We start from the raw sequence: 26,361 nt of genomic DNA on the forward strand, positions 1-26,361 counted from the left end.
TTCCCACACAGAATTGCCTACTGTGAAAATCAAAGGGAAACGTGTTACTAAGTAAAGCAACAACTTTTATAAAGCAAAACCTGGTATTTTTTACCCTTTTGAACTCTGAGATATACAACCAGCTATTTCCTATTATGATAGGATACAAGGGCCAAGCTCAGGCCCTGCAATGCCTGCAGGAGACGTGCACCCTGCAATCCCGAAGCTGAGATTTTCAGCGGCAAGTAGCAGGAGAGCTCTCAATGAAGGCTCAGATTCACAGGCTCTGCCATTCACCTGCTGGAAGAATGTGGGCATAGATTTCCCTAGGTCTTGGCTTCCTGACAGATAAATAATCATTATGCAGACACAGCTAGTAAACCAGCCCGAGCTACACAAGTGAGAAGCCCTATTCCGAGTCAGGGAATAATAGGAAGGGGCATGAGACACTCAATGCCAGCGGAACGAGGCTGGCACGTTGCCTACGGCCATCTCTGAAATCCCATCTGGAGCATCAGCTTGCAGAAAGATGAGGATGCAGCCCTGGGAAGGGCCTTGCCCTCTCCACTCCAGGCAAAACTGCCGTGAAAGGAAGAGATGTGCTCACATTTGAGAATCATGGCCAAACAGTGATATAAAATCAAATCTGGTTTACCAGTAGGTTTTGATAGAGTAAATAATACATGAGGAAAGTGCTAATCAAGGAGTAACCTTTTTCTCTACTACCCTTCAAACATTTTCCAAGCTGTACTGCAAGGTTATTTAATGACATTGCATACATACACATACAAACGCAGCAGATGTTATTTTAATGTCCTAATTAATGACAGGACAAATGCCCCCACTTAACTCCAGTTTACACCAAGTATGTAGCCCAAATAAACCAAAACCATTTCCATGAAGACAACATAAAGCAAAGAGGGGGTCTCTGCAGGCTGGGGCAGGCATTTGCTTCCCATGCACATTGCAATCCTCCACCTCCCCATTTCCCAGTCACAGTAACCCCCGTGCTCCTCTCACCAGTCAAATGAGGCTCCTCAAATGAAACACTGAATTAATGGCCAGATTCTAGTCTACTAAACATGCAAGTAGAATGGGGAGCAGCTTTGCTTGGGGCATAGAAAGGGTCTAGAGCAAGAGCAAGAACAGCATGGACAGGCATCACATAAGCCGAACTCCCATATTGCTCCAGACTCTTGTCAAAATGTATGGGCAGCAAAACCCCTTCGTCTGTGAGACTAAAGCTGCATTGAAAACCTATCCCCTTGAATTAAATCAGATGGCCTTGTAGTGAAAGCCAGTGTCCTTAAAGACCAACGTTATTCAGAAGCCCACAATCAGAGATACAGAATCTAATTTAAATGAGAAGAATGTAAATAGCAGATGAGGTTTTCTGGCTTGAGTTCTTTCATCTCTGTGTATTCTCATAAGCAAATCATACCAAAATCATCCAGAAAATCAATCCCTTTAAAGTACCTTAAATTCAATTCCTTGGAATAAAAGCACTGAAGATTTTGAAACCCTTATCTACACCTCCATGTACCCATGGACAAATCCGCATTTGTCTAACTCAACAGCTTATAATGGGAGGACTTACTCCACACATGGATATTCAGACTGAGGAGGTGCATCAGATTTACATCTAAAGAAATAACTTTTGGTGGTACTTCCAAAAAATGTAAATCAGCTACATGAATCACATTGTTTCTCAATCGCTGTCACAGAAAAATCCTATAACTATGTGCATGTATGAATATTATATACATGTATTGAGTTGTCGTTACTATCAAATGATATGAGCCTAAGCCTTAACACTGCAGAAGCACTAAAACAAATGTTCTATTTGTAGATATATTTCCTCACTGAAAAATACACACGTAGATGAAAAGTTCACTTCAATCTTAGTTTGCAGGTGAGCAGTTATATTTTCCCAATGATGACAGCATCAAACTATATGTATATATATACACACATTTATATACATTCTTTTTACAGCCCTGTAGAAGTTTGCTTTTCCTATGCTTTGTCAGTCTCCAATTCATACCGTATAAATATTTGAACAGCCAAAGTTGTGTTTTTATGAGAAAGTTAACAACACTTTGGCTTGGTGTATGGCACTTTCAACAACATTTACCTCTTTACGCAACTTCTTCAAGTATTAATGACATGATGAAATCAGAGATGACTTCCAAACACTGCTCAGCAAATAAACTTTTCTTTCCACAGAAGTAAATGCCAAAAAGCCACATTCTATAAGCTAAGATGGGAATATCCGTATTTTATACAATAGTTTCAGTACAAGCCAAAAAAAGCTACAAAAACTACAGAGCACTCAGGAGCAGAATCGAGTTTGTCACCTCTTTCAGACTAACCAGCAACAAACCGACAGCATAGCTGTCCACGAAATGAGACACTTCCTAATAACATTTATGAAAGTAATCGTTATGTTATGACTCAACTTTTCTAAAGAAAGGAAGCGCAATCGTGACCTTATTGGGAGTTTTGCCATCAATTAAGGCAAAGATGAAATTTGGGGGTTACCTTCCACAAACAATGCAGGCATTGTTTGGTTAACGTAATCTTGATACTCACTGTGTCAAAGTTCCCCCACCGGTTACTTTCATTGAGCTTACAGGCTACTCAAACCGTAGATTTCCATCAAAGTGATTATTCAAATACAGGTGCAAAAATAAAAATATTGTTAATTTTGCTAGTTTTTGCATAAAAATGATGCTGGTTCCCTGGTTCACATTTCTTACTAGTCCAACATGAGCAAGATTCTGATTACATGGAATCCATTCACATTGAGTCTTTAAAAGTTGTTTGCTTTAGTTATCTTATGTCATAAACACCTACTACTCATTGCCAGCATATAGCAAGAACAATTAGTTCTTTTAAAGAAAGTATTGGACCTTCAGAACTTCCCAGCTGCCTTTTGAATGTGCTGGCACAAACACGTTTGCCACACCAAATCAAAATTTACTTGTTTCGGCATTGAAGCTTAAGGCGTATGTTTGAATTCTGAATGAACTTAAAAGCTTAAAATCTTGTAATTGAACTTAATAAACCACATTCAAGAGTTTTGAGAGGTTTTATTTTAGAGAGGCAAAACTGCACTAGTAGTTATTTTGGTAACGAAGACCTTATATGACTGATATCACTGATGTTTTGGACCTGTTGGAGTGAGTCCAGAGGAGGGCCAAGAATATGCTCCAAGGGCTGGACCACCTCTGCTTGGAGACAGGCTGAGACAGCTGGGCTGGTTCAGCCCGGGGAAGAGAAGGCTCCTTAAGGGGAGACCTTAGGGCAGCTTCCAGTGCCTAAAGGGGCCAACAAGAAATCTGAAGAGGGACTTTTTACAAGGGCACATAGCGACAGGACAAGGGGGAATGGGTTTAAGCTGAAAGACGGTAGATTAAACTAGATATAAGGAAGAAATTCTTTACTATGAGGGTGATAAGGCCCTGGCACAGGGTGCCCAGAGAAGATGTGAAACCTGGCAGTGTTCAAGGCCAGGTTGGACGGGGCTTGGAGCAACTTGGTCTAGTGGAAGGTGTTGCTGCCCTAGGCAGAGGGGTTGGAACTGAATACGCTTTAAGGTCCCTTCCAACCCAAACCATTCTATGATTTTCTAACCCAATTAAAATATACATAATTCTGTTGGTAAAAAAAAACAACCCACCAACCTATCCTTAAATACAGTTGTATTCTTACAACACAAGCGGTTATGTCCTGTTCTCACCTTAGGACCCTGTACTGAGAGAAGAACATACACAATCTTACCAGGCTGCCATCAGCTAGCAATGATAACTTCTTATGGCCAGATCTTACCTGAAGACAGCAGCTTGTGAGTGCGCAGGAAACTGATTGCCAGGCGCATGATGGATGCCTTGTCCAAGTGGGAACTGATGTTGTGGGGCAGGGGCAGTTCATGTGCCAGTTCATAGAAAACTTCGGTCTCTTTGCTTCTTCTGCATCTTGCTGCATCTCTTGATTTCTCCTTCCTCCTCTCAGAACTGCTCCTGGTAGGTAAAGGAGAGAGAGGAAAAAGCATTACTTCAAGTGCAATTCATGACCTAAGAGAAGAATTTACAAGAGTAAATCTCAGCAATGAATGAATCATTATGTCAAGTGATTTAAATAAATTGAACAGACTTTAATATCTGTTTGCTCCTTTAAAAATGGGAATTAGGAGAGGACTGCCACAGCTGGGAAGGGCTCCAGTTCTACATAGGTCAGCCTTTGGACTCCCTAGACATGGTTTAGTGGTGGACTTGTTAGTCCTGGGATAAAGGTTGGACTCGATGATCTTATAGGTCTTTTCCAACCTAGCTGATTCTATGATTGAATCCCCATTGAGTGCAACAGGATCAAGATCTGCTTTAGGTGAGAGATTCAATGCAAAATAGCATCCTATTATTCCTGGAATTCAGAAAATATTAAAAATAAGAGTTTTGTTTGTTCAATCTGAATTAATTTACTTGACAAATATTCTGGGATGAGGTAACAATCCATTTTAAAGCTGGAACAATTACAATACATGTGGATGTGTCATAGTTATTTCAGCATCAGAGAGTTTCAATGGCTGTACCCCACATTAAAATCAGAGTAGTAATAGGGTATCAAGCTGTGTTTGTACACACAACTCTCTCAGCAATTAATCCAACACTACTCTGGAAAAACACTTTTTCTTGACCATGAAGGACACCAAGTGGGAGAGAAAATCCTGCTACTTGCAAGAAACCCCTCCTTTGTAGAAGGATATTCCAGTTAAATCGTCTGCTCTCCCTTGTCTATGAAAATAGATTCCTTCTTGACTAAAATAATGTGACCAATAGAGCCAGCGGTCTTCAAAGTCCACAGAAAACAGAAGAGAAGGAAATAATGAAAGGGAAGACATTTTACAAAGCAAGCATGCAAAATTAAGCCACCGACAGACATAAAGCTAAATTTAACACGCAAGATACACAAGGGATATATTTATAACGGATCTGGGACAGGACTGTTTTAAGAGGGAGCTTCACTGACTTTAAGGTTCTTTTATCAAGTACAATTCTTATTTCAGGCCATGAAGAACATGAATCCATTCAAAACCATCAGCTACATCAAACTCATGTAGCCCTGCCAATACTACAAGTGTCCTTCACTTGCATGAGTTGAGGTTTTGCATCTTAGTCATGCCAACACAAAATATGTTTCTTTTCAGGCAGACTCCCGCAATACTGTACCAATGCGAACAGAATGAGCACAGAACAGGGTGTGGAATAGATCAGCCCTGCTGGTTTTGCTGTTGTGGCTGCACATTCATTTCTAGAATCACCAGCAGCATCTCTCCATTCTCAAGGCTGCCTAAAATTGAAGCAGTTTATAACCTGCTTTTTCCAATGTCAGTATATACGAAAAGAGCCTATAAACTAAAAACATATCAACAACAACAACAAAGTCCCATCAAAACAGGGTATTCCAATAAATATACTCTTTTGTGTGAAGATGATGAAGAAGACATCGCATTACTAGAAACTCTTCCAATCATGACTGGTCTCATGTAAAACTGCGTAAGACAGAAGACGAGTATTAATCCATAGTGATGTACTCTAAACAAGATGACCATTTCTAGAAGAGCTAGACTGCCTGCAAAAGCTTCTAGCATTGAAACCATGGGTACCTTCATAAATTAGAAATAAGGAAAAATAGCCAGGGTGTGTGCTGAATGCTAAGCATAAAGTACAATGTTTGCTGGGCCCAAGCAAGGCTGAGCATTCAACATCACCATCCAGAGCAGGAATGTGCACACAACACATCAGGAGGGCCCTCATGCTGCAAAACACGTGAAGCTTGGCATATGCATAGGGATCAGATAGGTGCTCACGGAAGGGTGTGCTAACAGGCCAAAGGGCCTCATAAATGCTTACAGTATCTCCTCAAGATCCATGGCCTGCCCTCGGCAACCTCTTTCACAATGATTTTGCCCGAGGTGGATATTTTCTAACACCGCCTCTGTTACAGGAGGCACGCACATGAGGAGACCTACACACACTTCAGTACGTAATGGCAGGATCCAACTTTGATAACGACTTCAGGGGCATTGCTGTAGCAAGCACTGACCCACCCGAGTCTGAATCTAATGGATCGGATATTACAAGGTGTCTCTAATGCCTTACTTTTCTCTTTGCTGAGAAAGAATCGTACTACATCCATGTAAAAAGTAAGTCCCTTCATACAGCTGTCTGAGAAGGTACAAGAGAAAATGCCCCATGTCCTCCCAATCTTCTCAGTTTCTAATTCTACTGATGAAATAGAAGAGTAGAAACGAAACCAAACCGAACAGAACAAAATCTACATGGCAAGATTTGCAAGAATTCCCAATTGCAAAACCTGTCCAATTTAACTTGACCTTTGAACATTCAAGCTCTGCTCTAAATCTGGAGCCCACAATTTTCACATTAGAACCAACCTGGACAGAACAAGATCTGATCCCTCCTCATTTAAACACAAAACTTGGGTTACCAAGGCCAAAGCCATGTCGCAACTTATGCGGTAAAAACGGGTTGTATAAGGCAGGGTCTCTCAACACCACTCCAGCCACAAAGAACAATACTTGGTTTAGATAAACTCTGTAGGTGTAATTTTGAAGTGTGGCTGATGGGACGAGCTGGTTTCATGAACCATGGGATGCTCAAGGTTTCTAGTAAATGATGTTATGAGCACAGAACAGCTTTTCCCCCCTGCGCTGCAGATGCTTTCACTCACTCCTGACTGCTGTGCTCGGCTTCTCTGCAGAAAGACATCATCCTCCATCACACACCGCACAAGAGCTTTCTCACATCAGAAAACAAGGGGAGGAATCAGCCTGCCCAGTGGCTTTCAAAGGACTGTCTTGCTCACCCATTATCGTTTAAAGCAAACAAACAATTTGCTTGTTAAGCATTTCCCCCGTGGCTTCCTGCACCTCAGTTTTCCTCCCAGCCTTTCCTCACTCAGCACACCCTCGGGTCACGTTGTTATTGCAGCCAGCCTAGTACAAGCACACCGAGGGATTGCCCCACACAGTTTCTCCCCCCAGCCACAGTCAGAAGACATATATATGCTTGCTTGCTCTCCCTTCCCCAGGACACCCATGTCCAAGATTGTTGTTCTCTGCTTACTCATCCTGGTTGCAAGAACCTCCAAAAATTGGATTTGAGTGATAGAAATCTGCTAAAAGCAGTATTTTCATATTGCAGGCCATTAACTCCCTGCAGTTGCCCCTGCTGTAGCTACAGGATTAACATTCCACCCGCAGCAAGGCTGGACTGCCCACAGCTACAGCATGAAAACTTAACTACTGTATGACCTGCCCTTTTGAAGGCCAGGAAGAAAGGCGGACACTGACTCCTCTTCACACATCATTAGGGCAACAGAGAAAAGGCCCAGGTTCCAGCTAATTCATGAATCATTCCCTCCCAGCACATAAACCACCCACTTATGTGGCAAAAAAAGAGCACGCATGTGCGTCACTGCTCGGGGAAAGTGACGCAAGCAGAAGCAGAAACCTCACTCACCCAGACTTGTGTCAAGAGTTGAAAATGCGGAGGGGAGAGACAGGAGAAAGCCACCCGCACGCTGGTGCGAGGCTCGGAGGTGGTGCAGGGGAATGCTCCTGGGAGCTCCCCAAGACTCGTTCCTTCAAGAGCCCTGGGATCAAGCCCCAATCCAAATATCCAAACTAGAGGGCTGCAACACCCTTCCTATGGAGCCAGGCTTAAAGAGCTGGGCTTGTTCAGCCTGGAGAAGAGAAGGCTCCTTAAGGGGAGACCTCAGAGCAGCTTCCAGTGCCTAAAGGGACTGACAACAAATCTAGAGAAGGGCTTTTCACAAGGGCACACAGGGGCAGGGCAAGGGGGAATGGGTTTAAACTGAAAGACAGTAGATTTAGGCTAGATATAAGGAAGAAATTCTTCACTATGAGGGTGCTGAGGCCCTGGCACAGGTTGCCCAGGGAAGCTGTGGCTGCCCCATCCCTGGCAGTGCTCAAGACCAGGTTGGACACAGGGGCTTGGAGCAAGCTGCTCCAGTGGAAGGTGTCCCTGCCCGGGGCAAGAGGGTTGGAACTGGATGAGCTTTGAGGTCCCTTTCAAACCAAATCATTCTGTGATCTGGCAGGATAAGACCCCACTTGGCCACAAACGCACCCTTACATTGCAATCACAGCATGACCCTTCCCACTACAACCACATGAAAGAAATGGAAAAGCTCAAATATCCTTGGAAATGGGAAGACAGAGCTAAGAAATGAGACTGGGGACTCCATCCAGGACTGGGCTATGCACAGGGTAGTTGGGAAGCTCAAGGAGAAGGAAAAGGAAGATGCCAGTTCCTAGCAAGAACTCTTTGAGGGCTGCTGGATGATGCTCCAAGGCCACAGTGTTTACACACATGGGGGCTATAGGGAATGGAAGAGTTAAGACAGCGCAGGCACTTGGCCACCACAGAACACAAGTACGGCACTGTACCTCCAGGACAGCTGTTTACATGCTTTCCCACTCCCTCCTGGCATGTTTAATTTGCACTCTGAAAATAGAATTCACAGGCCAACACACGTGGGCAAAGATGACAAACAATGGGCAAGCATTTGCCCTCTCAGGTGAAGCTCGTGAAAGCTCAGGAGCAAAAGCTCTCCATAACATACCCAAGAACCCAAACAACAAAAACTGGTCCCAACAACGATAACAGGAACAGAGGATGAGATCCTATCTGCCGGAAGCATCCAAAGGGGTATTGGAATGCCCTGTATCGATCCAAGAAGCCAGGTTCCTATCCCCTTGGTCATCTCCAACAACCCCTTGCGACACAGCTTCACTGAAATAGGCAGGAATGCCTGCAGAGGAAGGTCTTGCACACCTGGGGTGAAGATCATAATCTGACTTTCTGAAGCCTCTCTTACTGCAGGACTGGGAACTCCAGGCACAGCAACATATTGGCAAACCTTGAAGCCCCATGTAACTGATCTGGCTTAAACAACCTTGCAAAGCTACCACGACAGCATATGGGTTGTCTATAGTGCTCACTGCTGCGACAGCTTCAGACTCCGGCAGCTGGGGCAGCCAGCCCGGACCAGGGACTGTGCTGCATGGGCACCCATGACCCAGACACAGCAGGGATCAGCCCCAAAACACTGGGGTAAAGAGACCACCCCAACACATGGCGTCACTCACTGGTCTGGAATACAGTCAGGCACCCACATAACCCTTCTTGGCTCAGCAGACAGGGACTGACTTGAGGTCCCAGTTCGGTTTCCACCAGCTGTGACCATACTCTCTGCAATCGTAACCCCACCAGTACTTCATCACCATCACAAATCCCTACTCCCCACCTCCACCCATACATCTGGTCCTCCCTACACACATTACCCCATCAAAGCCTTTGGTACCAGGTGGTCAGCTTCAGCAATCCTTCCTTCTGTCGAGGACATTGTGGGCCTCCTTTAAGCTTGCCAAGACAGCAATCTTCTCCTCTGGGTTCCGCTGCTCTCAACAAGTCCATGTGGGTCGATGCCTTGGCTGTGTACACACACGCCTCCTTGTTTAAGACTAGGCAGCACAGTAATCGCACTGAACTACACTCCCACCTTGTAGGCTCCAGATCACAGAAGCTATTAGAGGAATCATAATCCACACCATGCATAAAAACACCTTCTGGGTAACCTGGTAGCCCTCACTCGTACGCATGTACTGCACAACACATCCGTACACTTAGAAATACACAGTTCAGACTGACTCGCTTGAGTTGACTTCAGTATTTCGGTGACCCTTGGACTTTGCTTCAAACTGCCATGTATGCAAGCTAGTAAAACAACCAGCGTATTACTTGATATCCAGCGCCTGGTTATTGAATATGTCTAGCTCCGGCTCTTTAAAAGTCAAGAATCCATAATTAACTCAGCTGTCACATAAAATTTCTCATTCACTCCTAGTGCATGCTCCCTTTCAATGGCTTACAGGTAAAGATTCAAATGCTACCTTGCAGGGCAAGAAAAATACATTCTAAGGATGCAAAGATAAAATATTTTACAGTAGAAGTAAATGGAAAAAAAAAAAGAAAGTCAGATGCTCAGGAGAAAAAACATTTTCCAATTCAAGCCTGTAAAGACTCAATAACAGTATTTTAACAGGCAGCACCATCTTTGATAACAACAGATTTATTTCAACCTAGCAAATGCGGTTTTTGCTGCATGTTTACATTTTGCTCTACTTTCTGCTCAGCAAATGCCTCGCTGATTTGAACCAGGAGGATACTGGAAAAGGAGTTTCGCTGCCTGTGAGGCACTCCAGAGCTATCTCAGAACCACATTGCCTGATGGCCCCAGAGGTGTGCTTGCACAGACACCAAGCAGCCAGCGATCACGTTTACTTAGCCTTAAGATTCCTTTAAAAAGGATTTGTAACCATTGTACCTGACGAGCAGCTCATTCTGGATGGCACGCTGGGCCTTTGAAAGCTCCCTCCGTTCAAGGAATAAAAGTGACCACCAGTGAATAAAAAGTGCTAGAAACAGCAATTGACTCACTCGTCAGGAACTTGGGCCAAACTATGAAAGCTGAGAATGTTGGGATATGGTACCCAGTACACAGGCAAAACACAAACGACGCCTAAATGGGGAATTTGCTAATAGAGGAAATGAGAGTTCGAAGGTAACAAGAAAAGCTACTAACAGAAAGGGCTATTACAAAAATAAGGAAATGAAATACCTTCCACCCTTCCTTTAAAGCTGCCCTAACTTACAGTAACTCCCCACCAACTCCTTGGTTTGATTTGGGGATTTCTTCTATTTCCGTACACACCAACATGGGCCGGCAGTGTGCGCTTGCAGCCCAGAAAGCCAACAGTATCCTGGGCTGCATCAAAAAGAGTGTGACCAGCAGGTCGAAGGAGGTGATCCTGCCCCTCTACTCTGCTCTTGTGAGATCTCACCTGGAGTATTGTGTGCAGTTCTGGTGTCCTCAACATAAAAAGGACATGGAACTGTTGGAACAAGTCCAGAGGAGGCCACGAGGATGATCAGGGGACTGGAGCACCTCCCGTATGAAGACAGGCTGAGGAAGTTGGGGCTGTTCAGCCTGGAGAAGGGAAGGCTGCATGGGGACCTCATAGCAGCCTTCCAGTACCTGAAGGGGGCCTATAGGGATGCTGGGGAGGGACTCTTTGTCAGGGACTGTAGTGACAGGACAAGGGGTAACGGGTTAAAACTGAAACAGGGGAAGTTTAGATTGGATATAAGGAGGAAATTCTTTCCTGTTAGGGTGGTGAGGCACTGGAATGGGTTGCCCAGGGAGGTTGTGAGTGCTCCATCCCTGGCAGTGTTCAAGGCCAGGTTGGACAAAGCCTTGGGTGGGATGGTTCAGTGTGAGGTGTCCCTGCCCATGGCAGGGGGGGGTGGAACTGGATGATCGAGGTCCTTTCCAACCTTAACTATTCTATGATTCTATGATTCTATAAATAACAAATCACTGCTAGGGTAACAAAGCTTGGCATCTCCTGCCATATCAATGTGCAATGTGATTCTTTCCTCCAAGTTTAAAACCGAGCGCTAGACAAGAGGCAGGAAAATGAGGAATAGGGGTGTCTCAGTGACACATAAGGGAAGAGTTCTTGTTTAAGGACAAGACACTCAGTTCTATTCTTATTAGGCCTCTTCAAAGGATGTTTGGCACAATGATAACGGCCTTGGCTAGTACAATTACAGTATCGAGAGATGAGGCCTATGTGAATACCGAATTTGTGGTGTCTTTGGGCATATTTATAATTCACTAAGTCCACATCACCCTAGGACCACCACAGCTGGTGGTAAGCAGTCAGGAATATGTTTTCTTGAGTGGGAAACTCATCAACTCGTTAGGCAGAATAAATTCCATGAGAACTTTAAAACCACAGGTAAGACTAACTTCTGCAATGCCTGAAGCTCTGATGGTACCTTTAGTCTTAATAATTAAGCCGTACTGGATTTGTATCTTATTTATTTGCAAGAACATTCCTGGCATTTATTTCTTAAAAAAGGCGGTGCTGAGACAAAAAGCATCATATAAAGCTATATAGTTTTGAAATGCATGTACCACTAGCATCTTTTTTTATACCCACTAGCATCTTTTTTATACCACTAGCTGCATTTAATGTAGCTACTAGAAGAAACCCGCTTTGCACCTGCAATTTAAAGTATCATTGTCAATACTGAAGTTATCACAGCAAGTAAATAATACCTGGGGAGTTCAATGCTGAAAACCTTGCTGAGGTTGTAGAAGTGCTTTATTTTTTTTTAAAGCATTTAGGTTCACAATGTCATCAGAGCCTGATAAATTTAATCACAGTAAGCAAAACAACATCTATGGGATTTATGTGCTACCATTTTTTCCTCTAGTTTTATGAGTACCTTGAACCAGAAAGATAAGTATTAGGATTCCAGCAGCTATTAATCTGGTCCTGGATTATTTTACGATGCTGTGAGGGCAGCCTGTCCTGCAGTCACCACGCCAGCACGAGCCTGGTACCTGGGACGACGTGCCAAACATGCTGCTCTTAGGGCAAGGCACAGCCCTGTGGAACCGCATGAGGCTCACAGTGGGCAGAGATGCCAGGCTGCTCTTTGATCAGCAGTTGGAGCACATAGAGGCATTGCCTTTCTGCCTTTTCAACCCATTCCCTGCATTAGGGATGGATGGTTGAGTGACTTCTCGTCTCTTCATTTTCAGGCAGAGCAGTTTCCCGCTTCAAGGCATGCCCAGCAAGCCCCAGTGCTGGTCACAGAAAAGGTCAGGACAGCTCTGGATCACCCTTGTAAAGCTGCTGCAGCCCATACTTAGACCAGCGAAACGCCCCTTCTATCTTCTCAAATAATACAGACATTTGGAGATAAACAAGCAGCCCAGCATACAGTTAAACCTCAGAGGAGCACAAAGTCATCTGACTCAAGCCTTCCCTCCCAGACTGGTTTTGCACTGCTCTGCTCTATCAAAGACATGGGATGATGGATTCCTTCTCTGCAGCAATTGACTCTTTGATACTAGCCAAGATACCGCAACCTTCAGAGATAACCTGGAGACTAAAATTAGCCCATCACCAAACCCACTAAACAATACAACAGAAAGGATTGTTTCAGCGTTGGACAAAACTGAACTTGCTTTCAAATCAGCAAATTTTGGGGGGTGGTAAATGTACCACTCTGATTTTCTCCATAGTTTCCACTTACACATCCAGGAGTCCCTGCAGTACAGCTAGAGCCAAAATAGCACTACAGAAGTGGGGATAAGGTTATGACAATGCACAACCTGAGATCTCTATCAGTGATTTGTGTCTGAGAGATTACAGATCCTTATCTTGTGGCATTACTTGTAGTAATCAGTCAGTTTTGACAGCTAATCTAGAGGTCCCTACACATTGTTGCTCAGGAGCTCAGCAGGTATTGCTAAGATCAGCTTTCAGATAACCCAACTATTTACCTGCTCTAAAAAACACATACCAAAGGATGTGCTTTATCTCTTCACCAGCGGGTTAAAGCTAAAGGTGAACCAAGTGTAATTTGCAGGCCAGGGTGGGGTGGGGGGAGCGCAGAAATTAACCTCAAAAGCAGCCCCATTTTTCAGATGGGGCAGCAACCACAGCCCAGCCCCTACCAAACCACAACCAGCATCATTCATCAACATGGCACAACTGCAGGCAAACAAGGACCATTTTCCAATTAAGCTTTATTTCAAGCCTAAGGGACAAACGCTGCCATCACACGACTTCGCTATCAGTGGTATGCACACCTACACTTCAGCCTCAAGCCCACTCAACTGTGAACAGTTGAAAGAGTCATGCCGAACACTGTTGACAAACGCAGAGTTTTACAGTTTGAGGTTATGCTACACCTTAGGCAACACCCGCCAACATCTGTGGGTGAAAACCCCGGTGCTCGGCCAGGCTCGGACCAATATCCCATGATATTTTATCTCGTTGCACTGGCACATTTGCTGACAGGTTCACACAAGGGGCCTTTGTGGGTAAGGAACAATGAGAGAGGCATGCATCAGCACAGGAAAATGGGTGGTGACCACCAAGGGTTGGAAAAAAGCCTCTTTCAAAGGAAGGTCTTTGAAAACATTCATTACACCCCACCCAGCTGTTTTCACTACAATATTTCAGTACATAAAAACAACACAGGGAAAACAAACAGCCCACCCTTCAGCACGTTGTAGGTTCACAAAGACATCAGCAACCCATCAAGCAGCCGCAGTCTTCACCAAACAGACCATATAAGCCATCTGTATGCATTCACTGAAACCTCCACCACCACCTTTCTTCTCACATGCATCTCCAGGCTTCTCTAAGCTGACTCAGTTGGATAACTTCACTTACAGAGTAAAGTAAGCAAAATCTAAAACTGTATTGGCTGGTAAATACATGATGGTGAGCATTTATAGGGATCATAAAGTAAACATAATGCCACAATTAAACAAGTTGCTGTATAGGTGAACAGCCCTCCACAGTACATTTCAGCTGTGTGTTTGGTTTGGGGTTTTTTGCTTTTTCTGCCAATTAAAACAGTAGCTAGAATTAATAAAATATTTAATACAGAACAGCTTCAAGACAGAAAAGAGCAATAAAGACAATGCATAATGAAATGGGTCTCTGATATCAGCAGATAGTTGAAGACAGGAGGCCAGTCTTTGAAGGCATGGAGGCCATACCTTCACCCAGGCTTGTCTCCATCACGGCCAGCAAGCTTACCAACAGATCAAGATTGAGCAGGTAACCCTCCCACCAGTGGCTCTGTGATGATGCCCTTAGCTACAAGTTCAGTATACAGGCAGCAGAGCATCTACAAAGGAAATTCAGCCACTCTGTGTCACTCTGCTTCAAGCACACAGCCTCTGTGTTAGATGTTCTAAAGACTGTAGTGGCAGCACTCACCAACTCTAAATGAAAACGTTTGGCCACCTTTAGAGAATGCTCAAAACAATCATTAAAATTACTTTGTGCTGTTGCCTGTTAATAACCCATGCCTTGTCCTCCCAAAGTGCCAGATCTTCTAATAATACAGTTAAGAAAACAGCTCGTGCGATAAAGGCTTTACGAGATAACGTTGACCTTTGTATACTTTTTGGACCTCAATCATTTTAATGTGTGCTTGGTTATGATGGAAGTTTATGGTTTCTCCCTCTTCATCTCTTGGTGACTTGTAGCCATTCACAGCAAGAAGGAGGATATGCAGAAAGGAAGACAGATTAAACAGCCATTTCTTTGGCAAGCAGGGAATAATAATTCTTGAGAATAACAACACAGACACTCTACATTTTGATCATTCCATGTAACACAGTTTCCTCTACTTCCTGCAACAACAACCAAGTGCAGACCATGAGAGTCAGGCTACATTTCTTGCCCTCTGGGGTGTGAGTTTTGTCTGTGCAAACATCCTTGGACACAGCTCATTCTTAGTTCCTCCTTTCTTTTCAAGGGGCTGTTGTTTTATACAGTAGCTTCTGAATTGTCTGTCTCCCTTTAATTAACTTACCGGGTAAACTAGAATAGTGATAACTTTGCATGCTGCGATTCCAAGTTCCCAGTAGCATTCAAGTTTGTCACTAGTTTAAGTCAATAAAAAAATTGAATATTCATAGTGTAAACTGGGGTAAATTGTATTCTTCTCTTACCACGAGGGAAAGGACTGAAGCAAAGGGTCAGGCTACTTCAGCCGCCTACCCAGAAAACCAGCTCACTGGTCACTTCAGCAAAGTCAGGCAATCCCTCTAAATTCACAGCTAAAATCAGAGGCTGGAGTGATGTAACTTGGGGCAATCACTGCCTTCTCTGTCCACCCCCAACCTCCTACCTTCAGCTCCTAGCAAAGCCCTGAGGAGCCTTCTTGCTGCTGCCCTGCCCCTCTGCACCCGCCGCTGCGGCAGAAGCCAGAGGGACAATCGAAACTCCGGTACTTGAGGAGGAAACAGTCGTGGCCTCTCCACGCTCCGCTGCAGTATTTCAAGTATTCTAAAAATGAAGGCTTGGTTCTGTTGGGAAATGGCCGCCAGCTCTTCTGACATCACCTCAGTAATTACTCGCTAAACACCAACTTGCAAAGGCAACTAGTATACAGGCAGCCTGTGGCGTAACACAAATTAACTGGAGGCAGTCTTTCTCTTTCGGTGTTTCTTAACTTGTTTCCTGTCCTGGTACTGCCTACTCACTCCTCCAACTCCTATGCATCTACAACCAAAGGATGGTTACTCTAGACGAAAGACGGTGCGTGATAAATGGGAAGCAGCAAAGCTTGGAAGCACTCGGTGTGCGTACAAAGGCAAAATCTCACGGCCACATTTCTTTGTATTTTCAGCGTTTTACTTCAGAACTGTGAATGAACTTACTAGTATTTTGCCATATTTCTTGCTAGAGCTTTTATTCTCCTTAAAATTAAGCAAACAAGGCACATACGCGTATACTGGGCCTGATTCTCATGGCCATCATGACCCCATCACCCCAGGAGGGCAGGAGGCAAAAGACTAATAACTGTAATAAATTCGGTTCACGACAAAAGGTAGGTAAAACTCGCTTTTTCCAGAGAAACACCTAGACTTTTTTGCTTGATACAACTCACAAGCTTGTTAAGCTTATTTAACAAGAAACACATTACAATCAGGAAGGTCTTGGCCATCTATTGGAACTTCGCATCTGTCAGGGTGTGGTACCTCAATGTTTCACTGTTTTAATTCTAGCTGTATAGCAGCCAAAGTTCTGACAAGAAAGCCCACAATACACATGCTGAAATGCAAGAAACTGTGTCAGTACACGCACAAGGGGTTACAAGAGTTACAAAAACCAGATGGAACTTCCCAAGGCAGGGGCAAGGTTGCTCTCATCCACTTAGAGCCGAAAGTCGCAGGAACTACCAATGCTGTTTTGCAAGGACACTTTGTGCCTCTCTACAGCGGTTCCTTGGAAAACACAATTTTTATTCTTCCTGTCCTTTGCTAAATTAAATAACTTAATCAACCGAACTGCACAATCGTTCGGGAAAATGATGGCTCTCTCAGGGGAAGCAGAAAGAAAAGGAAGAAAAGAAAAGAAGCTGCAATCACTGCCAAAACTGATGACTTTGTTATTAGAAAACACAACTGGGATGGGTACGGAGGCCAAAGATGAGGTACGCTGAGAAACAACCACACCGCAGCCCTACCCTAAACTCTGATGCAGCAGAGGGATGAGGCAGGCACAGAGAGCACCATGTACCCGCCGCTGATAAAAGCTGAATCCAAAAGGTAACACCTCTTGTTGCGCTAACATATTCTTTTGAATTGTATTTGTGTGCCAGCACAGTTGGCTACGTTTGTACAAAACATGCTGCTATGGCCAACAGTAGGTATTGAAAAGGATTTTTATCCCTTCACAGACAGGGAAAGAAAAAAAAGGAAAAAAGGGAAAGTTCTTTCATGCAGAATACAGGATAGGGATAAACATTTAACTCTCTTACTGAAGTAGCTGTACACTGATGTGAAATACCAAGAAACCTTTATAACGCAACGCAGATGGAAAGCAACAGTAATAATAGAAGAGCAAGGCACAGCACACCGAGTGGAGTCCTAAATTGCACCAATACAATTCAACGCTAACACGACTCAGATGAATACACCTGCTTTATATCCATCCTATTACTTTTATTCCTGATGTTTTTAAAAAGCAAAATCTTACGATTGGATGAAACTATCACCAGTATCGACATTCCCCCTCGTTTTTATTCTCACTTCCTCATAACAAGTAATGGAAGTTACTTTTACCAAACTTCCACCATTGCTGACCCTGCCATTAGTCTGAAGAAAACTTGAAAACATTGAGGGGGGAAAAATCTCCAAGGACTCTAAAGAAACAACCATCATCAGCAGAACAAACCCATACGAGTGAACATTTCAGCTGCAGTTTCTCCACTTAGAGGGGTCCAATACCTCAGATCATTAACTAGGAATCAAACAGGCAATTTTCATTAATAATACTAAATGAAGCTTTATATACCAATAAATAAAACTACCAACACGTGTTTGCTCCAGCTGGGGAGGTTGCTTCATTTTCACCAGATAAAACCTCTGTAAAAGCTGAGTAAAACTGATCCACAATGAGACAAGAAATAGCAAACCCCACTGATGCACTGTATTTTCAACTAAGTTTCAAGTCAGAGCGCAGGTAGGGTGTAGGCCTGTGCTCTGCAGACACGGGGATTATTCACCAGGATTACAGCATGTTTTATTTAAATCCTGAATAAAGACATGTTTCCCCAAAGCCCTGGCTTACTAACAGCTCTGAGAGAAGGATGGATGACAGCATCAAACCTCATCAGTCCGGAAAGGAAGAATGCCAGCAACCTGCCTAACCTGTAGATCAGAGGTTGCAGGATTCACCTGGAATAATACAATTTGAATGCATTTCTTTAAAAGAATACTCCAGTCAATTTGAGCAGCTTTCAGGGATGGAGAACCAACCCACTGTAATATTTAATGGGTTGTTCTACTGGCCAGTCATCTTTCAGGAATGGAGAACCAACCCACTGTAACATTCAGTGGGTTGTTCTACTGATCAGTTGCCTTTACTGTCAAAACATTTGCACCCAATTTTGTCTTTTTGTCCATAAGAATTAACTTCTTGCTGCCTCTTTTTAACGGTCTGAAGTTATTTGGGGCACATAAGCGTGCCAACCCAACACCACTTAACTTTCAGCTTATATTTTCTACTCTAGAAAATCCCCTAGCCAGCAAGTCCTGCATCACTGATACGTTCTGTGCAAAACCAAAGTGCAAATTCAAACCAAACATTTAACATGAGAAAACTTCAGGCTGAGCAGGAAAGAACGCAGAGTTACAAACTGGAGGCTGGCCAGATGGGAGAGGAAAGACAAGAGAAACAAACAAGATAAGCTATGGGGCTTGGGGAGAAGAAACTCCATACACAACACCCCCCCCACCACCACCCCCCCACTTCCCAGAAAGTACAGCGTTTGGGTCTACTCTTGTGAATTCCATTTCTCCTCCTCCCTTACATACATACCAGGCACAGGAGGTCATCACTTAGGTGCCTTTGGAATTACACCTTTCGCTAGTACTCACTACTCTACTCACACTATTTTGCTGGGCATGAACATTTCTACAGACAAGTTGCTCTGGACAGTAAAAATCAAAAGAATGGCTACAGGCAGCAGCTGCAAAGCCTGCTGCTGTGTGACCTTCCCCTATTTTTTACCTGGGAAGGACTGAATGCATAGAGCATGCCCTCCAATTTAGGTTGACTCAAAGTAGTTTTGCAAAGCCAGTCTCAAAACATGTCGTCCCCATGGTTTTGGGTGCTGCAGCTATTTAGGTTATTATCTTGAGATGGTAAAGCCTTCACTTCCTCATTCTAGAATTAAAACTAAAAGGGCAACTAAATAGATGGGAAAAACGTCTTTGACTTGGGGAGTGGGATGCCCTGTGTTTGGCCCAGCTCAGAGCAAGGCTCCAGTACTGACACTCATCCACAAACTCAAACAGGGAACCCAAGCACATGGAAGACAGCAAAAAAACATCTGAGACACCATCCAAACAATGGTGCTTGTGGTACAAAGGAAGGGAGGACAGTGGGGACACAACTAGACCAGGATGAAGACAAAGTCTTCTCTCCCCAAGTCCTCCTCTGGGAGAGTCGCATCACACCTGTCCCTGGTATGAATCCTCACCTCACCACATTAACCTAAATGGACTTACCCTGACGTGCATGGATGGGAGATCAGAACACAGCTCTTCAAAGTAAGTTCTATTTAATGTTTTCTTATGTCAATGCCAACAAACAGGAAATACTTTGCTCTCAGACCCTCCTGGGACGTATCACACGAGACCAGCTACCAGTAGGCAGTGACTGGTTGGCATGGGAAGGAACATCCAAATCGCTGCATCAGCTCTGCTGCCTGGCTACCAAGAGAGAAGGTTAAATCTTTAAAGAAGAAAACAGGTAGAAACAACAGTTTCGGGGGGAAATTAAAACAAGACAATGGGTCTGCACAGATGGAATAGACTTGTAGAAAATGAAAGTTTCTCAGAACTCCATAAGCCAAGAAAGGAATGTCTTGCTAGTCTATGATACAGAATTTCTCATGCGTCAATACAGTTCTATTTCATTAGAAAACAATTGATGCAATTATTGAGGAGCATTTGAAATGGATACCACTTAAATGAACGCAAGAAGGGCCACTAACATAGCTTCACTAAATGGTGTTCTCTACCACACGGAGGCCCAAAAGCATGGGGAGAACTGGAAACCAGATTTTTATCAAACCATCTCTGGAGGAAGTAGATAACACAATTCAGAAAATGGGAGAAGGATTTGGGAGTGCCGTCAGCAGATTTAGGGAGAGGAAAGGGAAAGCAGACAACCAAAAAAATTCCCTTGGGTGTAGAAAGACTTCAAGAGCATGGAAAATATTTCCAAGTGCAGACCTAGAATTAGATAAAGAGAGAAGTGGAGAACTTCTCACCCTACGTGTCTTGCTTCACACAGGGTAAAAGGTGCAAGGGTAGCTGAAATACAGGAACATCTGGGCTCTGTTAATGTTATGCAAGCACTGATCATCTTAATTAACCAAGCTTTGAGGGCAGTCAGAAGGACAAAGATTAATTTTGTTTAACTCCATGAATAACACTTTCAAGAACAAAAGGAACCAGCCTGCCCAGTAGCTTGATCAGCCTGATGTATCAAGACTTAGTGCATCAGAAATAGTCTTAAAGGAGCCACTCCTCATGCTCACAAGGATACTGGGAAGAAGAAGTGACTGTGTAAAAGCTTTGTAGAACGGATAAGAACCTCCTGTTAAGCAGCACCTTCATGCCAACACACATGACTATGACTGTGCAGATACAATTCAGTTCTCAAAAAACCCCCCAAGAATAAACCTTACATCAGGATCTGTTTTCTGTTTGCTCAAATACTTTTCCCCATGCTGCTGCCCACCAACTTCTACCGTCCTCCCTCACCTGCGACTCCCATGACTGTTTGCTCAGTTAACCTCATTTCTAGCACTTGCACATGCAAGACCACTCCCAGCCCTTCTCAGAAGGGTAGATACTCTTCTGATGAGGACAACTCTCCCTCAAAGCACAATTTCATTTACCAAAAAGCCTTTTGAACCGTCTTTTCCAGTTCTGGCCTCAATCAGCTTCTTTTCATGGCTGTCTGTCCAAACATCTTGGGTCTGAACGCTCACATAACCTACCTAAAACTGCTTACTTTCTAGTGTGCTTCTGACACTCACATTGCGGGCCAGGAGGCGTTGAGCACTTGCAACCTCCCCCCTGGAGACAGACTGAAAGTTCAAACAAGAGCTTAGTCAAAGACCAGCCATCCTCAGGATTCAATTCTGCAGTCCTGTGCATCTCCATGTGTATTTTTACACTCAGTTTTCAGCAGACACACCATTTTCCTAAAGCTTGCAATTTTTCATGCATGTTTTCAGTAGCTTTGTGGTCCACCTCTCTCTAACTCTCAGAAAGAAATAGAGGACCATTTTCTGCAGTGAAGTTTGTCCAACATCCATTTGCACCCACAAGATCACAAATACGTATGTAGATATGACAAACAGCAGAGCTACACCAACATCAACTTGTACATTAGCATTCACACTCTGCCCATTTCTATACAAGCATCTGTTTTGTTACTCCATTTTATTCACTGATGTTTGCTAACCAGTAGGTAAACATGGTGCCAACACATTACACTGCTTTGGCATCCAGTTATGGTGATACAGACTTGATGTTACTCACTAAAGTTTTACTTCAGTGAAGTTGTGTTTAGCACGCCATGAACAGAATCAACTTGTGCATTGTAGCTTGCCTGCCTGTTAAAAGCCAGAGTACAGCTGCTACTGTACACCGGCAAGCAGACCTCTGCCACCATGCTTGCAGGTTATTGCTGATATAACCCCAAATTTACAGCAAACTAAAATTTAGGCTTTCTTCCAATATGGCATTATTATTCCATTCTATTAATACCTAATTATTATGCCACTAAAAGCATCATTGAAGGCCATTTGGAACCATTTGAACAGTATTGCAAAAGACCAGCTTAATTATCTGTTCTGCTATAAACATACTTTTAATAGCACGCTTTTTTTTCCTAAGCACTTTGAAGCTGCAGAGGGAATAAAGCATGACACACCGAACAGACATAATACAGAAGCAAAGCTCAAAGTATTATAACATTATAAACTTATAACAACAGCGTTCAGGCACAATAAATATTAGAGCACTTCAGAACAATACCGACCCGTATCATTACGAGATTAACACAAAAGGTTTTTGTCAGATAAAAGTACTTTACAAAGTTCATACATGTGATATTTTCTCCTATGTTACACATGAAAGAAAACCCCAAGATATTCATGCACAATAAAACATTAAAATAATAGTACCTTTGCACATCATGTAAGCATGGGCCTACAAGGAATTGTCCAACCAGCCCCAAGAAGGCTGTGCTCTAGCCAATACCCTGCATAGCTACACAGACAAAGAGTTTCCCCAGCTTTCAATGCGCTGTTGTTTAGTTGTTTTGGGGTAAAGCGTGGGAGTTCATGCTCCTTCCCAGACTGCCTGGACCGACAAATCCCAGCTTTCCCAAGGAATACAACCATTGCAGCTGCACAACAAAGCAGCAGTTGGCAGCAGCAGCTGGAGAAGAGTGCCAGAGAAAGGGCAGGTTTTCTGAAGGATGGTCAGAGGCAAACCATTTAGGAATGTGAGAGGGTAACTGCCCTTGACATTTGCAAACTGGCAAGCACTGTACAGCAGGCTGCAAACATCAAATACTTTTAGGTACTGCAGCTACAGTTCAGCAGTTGCTCCCCATGTAGTCATTCACAACTAAAGGTCTTTAAATAAACACTTTTACAAGCTACAAAGGTACCAATGAGCATGCAAGGCTCTTACAAGAAACCATTACCATTCAAAGTGCTCTATGGCTAACATTTTACCCTGGCCACTGGCTTCCCCAGCCCAAAAGTTATCTCCATTCCAAGCATTTAAAAAAGAATGACTCAATTTTAAGAGAGATAAGGCTGGTTGGCAAGGAAATTATAAAGTTTAAATGTTTGTGCATGTGTGTGTACACTTATATATGCACACACGCCAACGCAAGGGGCTTAGAAGCCCATACATTTGCCTTCCCATTTCTGAGTGTCTGTAAGCAACTGGGACATGACTTCAAATTTCTCTATCTTAAGAGTTAAAAAAAACAACCATAAAAAGCAGACAGAAAGGAAAATATGAGTCTCACCTAAACACGACTCAAAGAACTAAGGCTTGCACAGTAAATATCCTATAACTCATGATAGGAGATACCAGGGCTGCAATGAGATAAACCATTTTCTCGGTTTTCATCATTAGCAGATACATTCCTCAAGTTGGGATAGATAAAATTATACTGATAACTGCACTTGAAACTGTGTACATGCTTTGACTTGGCAATGCCATAGTACAGAAAAAGAAGGAAAAGAAAACCAGCAGATATCTCCCATAGTTACCCTGCCAGGATTTATCATACCTATAATTTTAATGCCCTATGAAAAGGCCCTTGCTAGCATGGGAAGGGGAGGAAGACAATAGAAAACAGAGGCCAGAAGTAGGTTAACAAACACTAGCAAACATTATCCATTTAAACTGCTAATGGCAAGCTCTGCTGTTATATTTTTATCATTGCTTTTCTGCAAATGACTTTTATCAGTGATAATTTAGCTTTTATTTCATTATCTGGCACAGCAGACAAAAGGAAAACAGATTTGTTTTACAGCAGCTCCAGCACTTGCTCTGTCCATTAACATTGACAGACAAAGGTAAATTAAAGCTCTTAGACCACATTTTCAGCATACGTGGTACTGAACCCCCTGTATCTAACCACTATTTGTTTCTAAAGGAGAACAGAACGCATGCTAATGCTTTTATTTGCCCCACACCGTTAATGGAAGTTTCTGTATTTTCATATTTATTTTTTTTCCCCCCATTTGGTTCTATCTGCCTCCAAAAACATCTCAGGACAACTGGGGAGAATGAGTATTTTAAACAAGGAAATCACTACATTTCAGTCAGCTGAAGAGTGAAACACCACTTTCCTTCCATCCAGTTTTCTTAAGACCACAAAACCACAAAGAAGTTGTGTTTGATTAACTATGCATAAAGAACCCTTGGAGGATGTTGTTCCAACTCTCTTCTTCATCCTTTTTTTAGGCATATTTTCAACTATTCTGCTTACTCCAGTAGAGGTAAACAGATTGCTTTGTAACTTTCATCTAAAATAATAAACTTCTTTATAGAAGCTAATGTAACTACACAGCTGTTCTGGGAAAACAGTGGCCTTGCCATTTAAGCAATAGTATAATGGCTTTGATTACAAACTATTTTGCAAGAAAAACAACAAAATATTGACTGCTCTAAAGTGCACCTATTAGTCATTAGTAACAGCCATTCTACTCAGTAATAAAATCACTTCTGCTCTTGCATGAAATGTTCATTCACCTTTACTTAGCAAAAAAGCATCAGCAAGCCAGAATTTCAGAGTCTGAACTGACAGCCGGATGTTCTGGCTTGCTCCGAAGACAGCCTGTGCTATCATTAAAAAGAAGGGATTCTATAATTCTAGATATTTGGGAAAGTCTCAATTTGTGATACAAAGACCACATAAAAGGATTCTTTCTCAAAGGCAACAAATAATGTCATTACTGGTTGTTCAGTCTGAAACTGCCACCGCAACCCAAGCATAAGCATTTATTAACATATAATGCAAAATTAAAAGCTAGTGACAAGGTATTTCAAAGAAAGAATATTCTGTTTTGTAAAAGCAAAATTAAAGAGCTCTGCTACCACCATTTCCTTAATGACCATTCAGTTCTGTGACAAATTGCCCACTGATACTGTCAAATGCCATTTCGTTTTCTAATAAAAGCTTATTTGTCTTCAACTAAGATTCTTGAAAGCCCCAAATAAATTTAGTCCAGTTTTTATGTCCCTTCAGCAATCAGTTCATGACCACCAACAAACAAGTTTTACTGCTGGGGCAGGTCACATTGATGAAAATAGATTCATATTAAAGCACAAAGAAATTTGGAAGAGCAAGAAAATACTTCTTGGACTACCACCAAGGCAATTCCAAAGCACAAACATGAACGTAATTTAATCATTTCCTTACAAGCAGGCTTTGCTTCAGGACTCCCAAAGTCATGATAAAAATGAAGTCACACAGGGAATGTATTTTCAGAGGTCCTGTACCGAGATGGGGGAGGAGGAAGAACATGGTAGTTGAATATTTTTAACCAGCTTTCCACAGATGAGTCTAAATCAAGCTCTTACGATTCTTCCCTGTCATAACCCGCTACAGAGGTCAAAGGCTGAAGCTTTCCCAGAGGTTCACTGTACATAACAGACACTAAAAGTTCCCCAAATTGGGTTTATATATAACAGCAAAAGTGCTGCGGCCATCTACATCCCATAGAGTCCCATTAGTACTGAACAGGGCATAAGCAGGGCAGGCAAAAGCATGGAATCCCCATATTTTCAATTAGCTTCTTTACTGGTGCCTGCAAAAGTTAGTGCTTCTTACACTCTTTAATGCTGTGAAAGGATGACAAAACAACTCCCTTACTGCAGACACATTGTCATAAACAGTGGATATTTTTTCTGACATATTAAAATGATCAGTAATCTATTATTACACATTACAAAGGGGCTTGGGGATGCTCACTTTTTCTGTTTGGAGTAAAAGTCCAATGAATAATTTGAGTAAATGGAGCAATTTCAATACCCTACGGCTAACCTGGGGACATACAGTCAGGTGGAGCGTGGCCACTCTGCCAAAGCTGAAGCCTTCGGCTCTGACATCAGGCATCTGACCTGTATGCTATTTCATGTCAGTAATTTATCATAAAACAACAGCAGGGACACTGGTAGGAGAGGGAAGGCTGTTGAACAAGTGTCTTGAACTGTCTAGGAAATCAACTTTCCAACTGAAGTTCTGACTCTCTCTTCTAAAACTGTCTCAAATCGACCAATAAAATAAAAATACAAATATATGTGAAAAAAAAAATCTTTTCCTTAAACTTCTGGAAATGCTTAAAAATAAAAATAAAGGAGCCAATATACTGGAGATTGTTCCAGAAAGAGCCACCAGCATGGTCAAAAAGGCAAGGAGATACTATTGAGACATTGTCATCAGCAGCAAACTCTTAAAGAATTCCTTAAAATCGAGATTTTTCTGCCCCCACCTATTGATACAGCATTAGGGAAGAACAAAGGGGCATTAATGATGCTGTTGCAGTACTAGGATCGGAGAAGAGCAAGCCTCTTGCTCCACCAGCTGTCCCACCTCCAGCCACCCACCACCCG

General features: G+C 42.9%; 1 protein-coding gene across 3 annotated transcripts in view; it reads right to left on the reverse strand.

Moving 5' to 3' along the window:
* EPAS1 (endothelial PAS domain protein 1) overlaps positions 1-26,361 on the reverse strand; it is a 112,506-nt gene that overhangs the window by 29,321 nt on the left and 56,824 nt on the right. For 2 of the 3 annotated variants that reach the window (XM_065679483.1, XM_065679484.1), the window contains exon 2: positions 3,811-4,001. In XM_065679483.1, coding sequence (XP_065535555.1) covers positions 3,811-4,001 — 191 coding nt within the window. Of the gene's footprint in view, positions 1-3,810; positions 4,002-9,367; positions 9,671-26,361 lie in introns of those variants that run through there. The other variant, XM_065679482.1, reaches the window with a different exon arrangement.

Source organism: Lathamus discolor, chromosome 5 (genome assembly GCF_037157495.1).
Source record: "Lathamus discolor isolate bLatDis1 chromosome 5, bLatDis1.hap1, whole genome shotgun sequence".
Classification (NCBI taxonomy): domain Eukaryota; kingdom Metazoa; phylum Chordata; class Aves; order Psittaciformes; family Psittacidae; genus Lathamus; species Lathamus discolor.